At 34.3% G+C, this 7,582-nt stretch overlaps 1 protein-coding gene across 1 annotated transcript; it reads right to left on the reverse strand.

Annotated features, from left to right (window-relative positions):
* Positions 1-4,145: 4,145 nt before the first annotated feature.
* On the reverse strand, positions 4,146-5,751 carry LOC117180602 (ankyrin-3-like). The gene is made up of 3 exons (XM_033373094.1): positions 4,869-5,751; positions 4,569-4,816; positions 4,146-4,493 (listed from the first exon to the last, which is right to left on the reverse strand). Exons 1-3 carry the CDS (start codon positions 5,749-5,751, stop codon positions 4,146-4,148), a joined length of 1,479 nt encoding a protein of 492 aa, XP_033228985.1.
* Positions 5,752-7,582: the final 1,831 nt, after the last annotated feature.

Here is a 7,582-nt window from a genome sequence, read left to right on the forward strand (position 1 = left end):
GGATCAGAGAGAATAACAACAAGATGACGTGCGAATTTAAATGCACTTCATGTCATCTTGGTTCAAAGCCAATTGTTACTCTTTGAACTAGGGTAAATGACAATGCTCGTGTGAGAGGAAGTGTCGGGCCACTACGTGTGCAAGCGTATGTGTGCCGCGACTGATTTCACAAAAATCGGCCCCTTAGAAAAAGGGGAAAGCTAATTACAATTACCTGCCTTTTCCCGTATGGAAGAATTAAGATTAACGACGAGTATCGGTGAGTACTATGTATCATTCCGCATTTAACTATACCCTGTATAAATGTATTTTGAAGTGACATCGGTAAAATTGTGCGCTACTACTTTGGGGGTTGGCATAATAGAGTCTGCATAATAAATGTTTCTCCATGCATAATTCTCGTTCTTATTTGGTAAAGAAATGATATCCTCTTATTAATGGCCGGAAAAACGATAGCATTGTCGCATGAGAAGAATTAAATTACGTCTCAAAAAATGATAAACGAAGTCTAACTCTGGACTTCGTTCAGCTTGTGTAGCCTCAACAACTCACTACATATTAAAATGAAAGTTTAAAAAACTGTGCCTATTCGGAATAAATATAAAAATAGATTAACGGGTTGTAACAAATGCTGCTGTGTCTCCTGACGCCGATAGCGTTGCAAGGGACAAGAAATACATCTCGAAAATTTTGGTTTTAAAAATTTTCTGTCGAAATTTAACGGAAGCATTCATTTAACTTATGTTTCATCATTAAATCGCTTTATAACTTATAAATTTGAAAAATATTGAACTTGTTATTTATTCATATTTTAATCATTTTTTTAAACTTGTTAAGAAATGCATTACAGAAATCTATTCAAATGTGTGAATTAAAATTATTTTAACTCAAGAAAGGCACAGTATAATTGACTTTGTTGTTGCGAATGAAAGACTAAAAGAGTTAGTCAAAGATATAAGGGTTATTAGGGGTTCTGAATGCAACACTGATCATTTCCTTCTGATCTACAAAATTAACTTAGGTCGGGGATGGAGAAAAAAAGAGAACCAAAAAACAAAATAAACGCGGATATGGACTGAGAACCTACAGAAACCGGATGTGCAAATAGATTTCCAAAATAAGATAATTGAAAGTATACATACGGCAACCTGGGAAGCGCTCATAAACAAAAAAGATATAGAGGGCGGCTGGAAGAAGATATTAGGGTGTGAAAGGAAATTGCGGAAAAAAGGCTTGAGAAGGTGGAGCGCAAGTCGGGAATAGAAGCAGTAGACATGGGGAGCGCTGCTACAGAGCATAGGGTGGGTTAAAAGCAAGGTATGGAAAGTTAGGATGGAGGGGAGAAAGGAGAATGATGTGGCGGTGGTGGAATTAGAGAGCTGGGAGGAAAAATTGGGGGTAATGCGTAACAAAAATAGGATAAAGGACAAGAAGTTTTTCATCGATCAAGATTGGACGGGGAAGGAAAGGGATGTACAGAGAATGCTAAATGACAGAGCTAGGAAAGAGAGAAATGAGGGGAGAGTGGCGAAGGTAGGGTATCGGTAAATAGAGGGCGCAAGAACTAATTTCCGGGATATCATTGTAAAGTGTGCGATCGAGGTGCGTGGCACCGCGGTTGCAGGAGGAATGTCAGGTGATGCACGTTGGAATTATGAAATTCAGGCTGCCTAAAAAGCAAAGAAAGAAGCGTACATTAGAAGTTTGAACATAGCAGGTCTTGGCGATGAGGAAAGAAATAGACATTTAAATGGTTACAGACAAAAAAAGAGAATACTCAAACGATTAATCAAGGATAATAAAATCAAATTAGAGCAGAAGAAGAAAAGAAAATGCAAAACGACTATAAAGCAAGCAAGAAACTGCTTTATAAACAGATGAAGAGAAATAAAAGTACAGAATTTGTCAACATGAGAAATAATAATAGGGAAATGCTATATGATGCAGACGGGATACCAGACGGTTTCAGAGACTATTTTAGGGGACAATTTGGAGTTAAAGCTATAGGACACTGCGATCTAGAATACGATTCGTTAAAAAACTCAATTGAGAAAGTCCGTGTGACTGGGGTTAAAGATATAATAAAGAACTTAAAAAACGGTAAGGCTGCCGGGACATTTTGAAGTTGATAATCTCTTAAATCTATTGATTTTAAATTCAATTATAGACTTCCCATTTCTTTACGTATTCTCCTTTGTCCTCTTGTTAAAGAATTTATGTTTCTTCAAGTTAGAAATTTAACTATTTGATTGAAAATTTAACTTTTTTCGTTGAAAATTTCAACCAAATAGTAGAAAATGAAACTATTGTTGGTTGAGATTTAATCCCTTTTATTTGAAACTTCGACAGAAAATTGATTAAGAATTCCATTATTTTATTTTAAAGTAATCTTTTTTTAATGAAGCCAAATCATCTGAGAATGTGTTTTTTTTTTGTCATGCGGCCATATAAAAAATAATAATGGATTTAGTTGTCAATAAATCATATGCTTTATTTTTTAATTTCTTTAAAAAACTAACGTACGTTTCAACCTTATTGTAGGCCTTCTTCAAGGTAATACAGAACTTGCAATGATGTTAATTAAGTTATCCAAAACATTCTATCATTTTTATTTTCTACGAGGAGAAAACATAATTTTGGAGTGAACCAAAAGTATTTTTTTTTATTTTTTATATTTAAAATTTATAAAAAAATTATTTGATAAATGTCCTTTAAACTTTAATATTAAAACCTCAAATTTATGAGGTTCAAATATAGTATTTTTCTAGGTGAAAAAGTTATATATAGTTTATATATAGTGGACAAGACAATGATATTTTTCATTTGTTTTATGCAAATTTCTATGTAAAGCAAATGAAAAATATCAGTGTTTTGTTCACTACATATAAATGATGTATAACTTTTTCTCTTAGGTTACTACAAAGTTCAACGAATAACTCAAATAATGTGTTCTTATTTGGAATGACAAACATGGACTCGAAGAAATTTCAGTGTGGATGATATTCCAACACTGAATAAATATAAGTAATTTTTTTTGTCAAAAATTCAACCGGTTTGTTGAATATTCGTCGTTTTGTGTAGAAAATGCGTTCTCATGCATTAAAAATTCAACCCTTATGGTGAAAGTTTGTTTAAAATTCATTTAATTGCTTGAATATTGAAATATTTTTTTATAAATATATTTTTCTAATTCAACTATGTGATTAGAAATTTTTTGTTTCTTCGTTGAAAATGACCTTTTTTTGTTTGAAAATCCTTCCATTGGGTTGAAAATTCAACTGTTTGGTTAAAACTTCAATTATTAGTTTCTTTTGCTTAAGAGCTTTAATTTATAATGCTTTATATACTGTGATAAAATCCAAAAATATAAATCCTGAAGCTGAATGAATTATAACGTCAAAATTTGTTTTCCTTTTGAAGATGTAATTAAAACATTTTTTTGGTCTCATGTAAACAGTTAAATGTATTCAGAAATTTAGAAAGCATTAGCTACTAATGTATTGTATATACAGTTATTATAAATATTATTTATTATATAATTAATTATATTTTGCATAGAATGCTTTAAAATTACTTTGATCGGTTTGGAAATAAATGTGCCGAGCCGTAATAATCATTTGTAATTGAATGTCATTTCAATAATGTAAATATTCTACTGAAATATTTTACAATGGTTCAGAATATATAAGGAACGTCTCTCAGGACAATTTAAGTTTTCATTTTGTTTAAATAATCCAATTTTATTTTAGCCAGTACACTGAAGCCCTTTTCTAAGTTACATTTTAGGTAGAAAATTAGTAAAATTACGCGATTTATTCAAAATTAATACTTAAATGAGTCATAAATCTGCCAAAATTAAATATATATAATCAAACACCATTCTTTTTTTTAATCCAAAAATGTCACATGACTGATTATACAAGTTTTTATCAAGAAATCTATAAAATTCTGTCATGACTACAATGCGTAGACGAATCGTATTAAATGCGTTACTCTATAAAAGTTGTAATTGCGAACAAAAACTTTTACCGACTGAACGACAATCATATGTATAAAACTTATTAACAGCTAAGTTATACCATTAATGAAACTTTAGTTACTTCTTCTAAAATTGTAGAAAAATTTGGGAACATTCTTTACTCAAATTAGGGACCAAACGGTTGTTCCAACATAGAATGTTTGGAAATTATATCAGAAGAGATTTCTTCAAACTCGATCGGAGAAGTGTAAATTAAATTTCGTAAGTCTCTATTATTCAAGAAAGAGAAAATTTCTTGAATGACAAGATCAGGTATTTTCAGTTCCAGATTTTCCAATAGAGATGCAAGACATGTGGCACCTTTTTCCATCAATTCATTTCGGGTTTTCCCTTTGTTAATGCGAATTTGCAACATGCTTCTATATAAAGGAAACATTTCTTTATACAGCTTCGTGTTGATAATTTTCATGATGTTTTCATTTCTCGTGAACGTTGCGACTTTGATTTCCCTTTTCTTAAAAAAATCAAACATTGAAATATTTCTTCCAATCTCTTCACATTTCATCCTATCAACCTCATCTTCACATACCTTACAAAAATGATTCATATGCGGTGGAACTTTAACTTTAACATCATTTAAATTAGCTGCTTGCATTTTTATAGCGTGCTCCATGATGAACTTACTGTTATAATACCAGTTCGTATCGTTACTATTAAGCCGATATTTGCTTCCATACTTTAAGAGCAATTTTAAAACGTCTTTGCTGTGATAACCTTTAGCCAAATCTAAGGAAGTTTCCTTCTTCTCATTTTCGATATCAATGTCAGCATAGTAATCTAAAAGCAATTGAACTATGTGCTCATGCCGACCTTTGGCGGCAAGATGAACCTTTTCCTACGAGTAACTTGACTATTCCTAGTTTCCCTTCTTTTACAGCTTTATGAAAAACTGTTAACCCTTTCTCGTCTTTTCCCTCAATTTCTTCATTGTTATCCAATAAAAGCTGAACCATTTTCTCTGATCCACGTCTAACAGCAACGTGGAGGAGCTCGGAACTAGAATTTTCAGTTGAGTTGACTATTGCTCCATATTGTAATAAGAGTTCTACAATACCATCACTGCCACATTCTACGGCATTCTGTATTACCAAGGTGCTTCTTTTTTCATTTTTACATATATCAGTGCTCACATAATTCACATCAGCTCCATGTTGCAAAAGGAGTTTCACTGCATCAGTGGTTTTATCTGATGATGCCAAATATAGCGCCGTAAAATAATAACCACTGTTCAGAAATTGACTAACTGAATTAACTTCAGCACCATAATTTAGAAGAAGTTGGATGATTTTTACATTGTGATTGTGTGCTTTTGCTGCTAGATGCAGTGGTCTATAACCAATATATGCAGTGGATTCAACATCTGCTCCTCGGCTTAATAACAGCTGCACGATTTCTTGACTTCCATTCTCGATGGATATATGTAGAAGCATTCCTTCATATTTACTAGTATTTCTGGAATTAACAATAGCACCATGGTTTAAAAGCATTTCGACTGTTTCTACATTTTTAGTCCGAACAGCATGATAAAGCGATGTATCAGAGTTTCCCCACAATGCATTCGTCTTACTGTTTACTTTTGCTCCATATTGTAAGAGTAACTTAACAATCTCCATGGAGTTGCCCCTGTTTCTCTCTAATGCTTCGGAAAGTAAAACGTATCCTTTGGACCACCCAGGATAATCACCCAGATTAACATGTTGAAGAATTGACATCACTCTCTCTAAATTTCCATCACGACAAGCATGTATCAAATCCCGATTCGTGCCTGCTCACATAACTGTGTAGTTTTTCTTTACCTGATATACCCTGAAAAAATTAAAACTTGAAATTAATTGTAAATATTAAAATGATGATTTGCAATTGATGATTTCGATCATTTTTCGATCGAGAGAGGGAGAGCTCTAGCCACCTGGATTAGAGAGACTCCTTGACACATAAAAAATGATACTTTTTATGATGCGACGGTTCAACAGAGTGGGCACCTTTGACACGTTCCAGGCACGTTCTCGGGACGTGTCAAATATCTGCCCTTGGGAACGTTTAAGGAACGTGCTACTGGCACCTAAAGGAAACTTACCGTTATTGTTATTTATAACAACAAATAGCTCGTAAATTTTAAGTCGTCACATATAGGCAAAAATGGATGTCATTTTTTAGTTGTGAGTACCGCATATACTATATCATATCCATATTATAAAATTGCATCGATTTTCACCTATCTCTTACGATGTAAGTGATATTTATCGGTGATAATAACAATAACGGTAAGTTCTCTTTGGAACGTTTAAAAGAAGCTGACATTTTACACGCCCCGGGAACGTGCCTGGAACATTCTCGTTGTGCCCACGGAACGTTCCAGCCACATGGTTTTACACTTAGATTAAAAAAAAAACGCATGGCCAGATCAAAGAAGAATGTTGAATGAAAACAATAATAACTCCAAAAAGATTAAAACACAAAGTAAATGAAGTTTAACCCAAATAGTACATTCTTAAACCAGAAAGATTGATTCTTTATAATTAGGAGCCTTCCATAAACCACGTAGCACCTGTGGGGGGGGGGGGGTAGACGAGAATGCCATACTGAACTACATGGGAGAAGGAAGGTATCAAAAAGTGGCCAAAATTGGGCCTCGTGGTTTATGGAAGCCCCCTAATATCTCTGTCATATCTGTTAATCAATTTGTGCAAAACAATCGCACAAAAAGAGTTAGTGGAGGATCCGAATATAAAACGACCTTCACTCATTCGTTTACGTGATGAAAAGTATTTTATATCAAAGTTAATATGTTGAAAAATATATCGCGAGTAAGTTCCCTACAAAATCTTAATCAAGGCTATGATTAATTAAAAATTTTAAAATGACTTTTTTAAATTGCAATTGTTTGTTTACGAAACAAACTATATACTAATCGAAAGTAGGACTAGCATGTTGGTGGCGGTAGTGAGAAAGTGTGCAGTGACAGGTGGTGAGAAGTTTTTACGGAGTTGGTGTGGAAGGTGTGAGTGTAGTCTGAGGGTGAAAGTCTGGGAGATGAGAAGGGTTGTGAGAGGTAAATTGTGGAATTATAAATTAAGTTTCATGGTAGTTGTAGGGTGGGATTTGCCTAAATAGGGAAAGTGAGGTTAGGTTGGGAAGGGAGCGGGGTAGTTTTGTGGTCAGGAGTTTGGGCCCTAATTTAAGGCCCTGAGTGACAGCGGCCTTAACAGACATCTGTCGGTTGCAGTACGTACTTTTTTGCATAGATAAGTTACAGTTACCGACTGAAGAGCGGGAGGTGGTCAGAGAAAGTACTGGAAGTGCTGGTAGTGAATTAGACAGGAAGGAAATTTCCAGAAGAAAAACGACGGCCAGCTCATCGTGGCCCGGTGTCGAGTGACGCGTCAGGAAGGGGGAAGAATCGGATCGAAGGAAGCAACAAGGCAAGAGAGAGAGCGTTCAGTGCAAGTGGACGGGAGGATCTCTTGAAGAGGAAAAGGGACAGCAAAGAGAGTCCGGAGAAAAGCGCGTTTGATAGTCTCTTTAAAAAAAGCCTACGAACAC

Source organism: Belonocnema kinseyi, chromosome 9 (assembly GCF_010883055.1).
Source record: "Belonocnema kinseyi isolate 2016_QV_RU_SX_M_011 chromosome 9, B_treatae_v1, whole genome shotgun sequence".
Taxonomy (NCBI): domain Eukaryota; kingdom Metazoa; phylum Arthropoda; class Insecta; order Hymenoptera; family Cynipidae; genus Belonocnema; species Belonocnema kinseyi.

What these genes read in the sequence shown, in the direction of transcription:
- LOC117180602 (XM_033373094.1), bottom strand. Translation starts at nt 5,751, where the DNA reads ATGTCAATTCTTCAACATGTTAATCTGGGTGATTATCCTGGGTGGTCC. An exon ending in CAAGTTACTCGTAGGAAAAG is followed by an intron (nt 4,817 to 4,868) that starts GTTCATCTTGCC and finishes AATTGCTTTTAG; the next exon opens with ATTACTATGCTGACATTGAT. An exon ending in ATATGAATCATTTTTGTAAG is followed by an intron (nt 4,494 to 4,568) that starts GTATGTGAAGAT and finishes GATTTTTTTAAG; the next exon opens with AAAAGGGAAATCAAAGTCGC.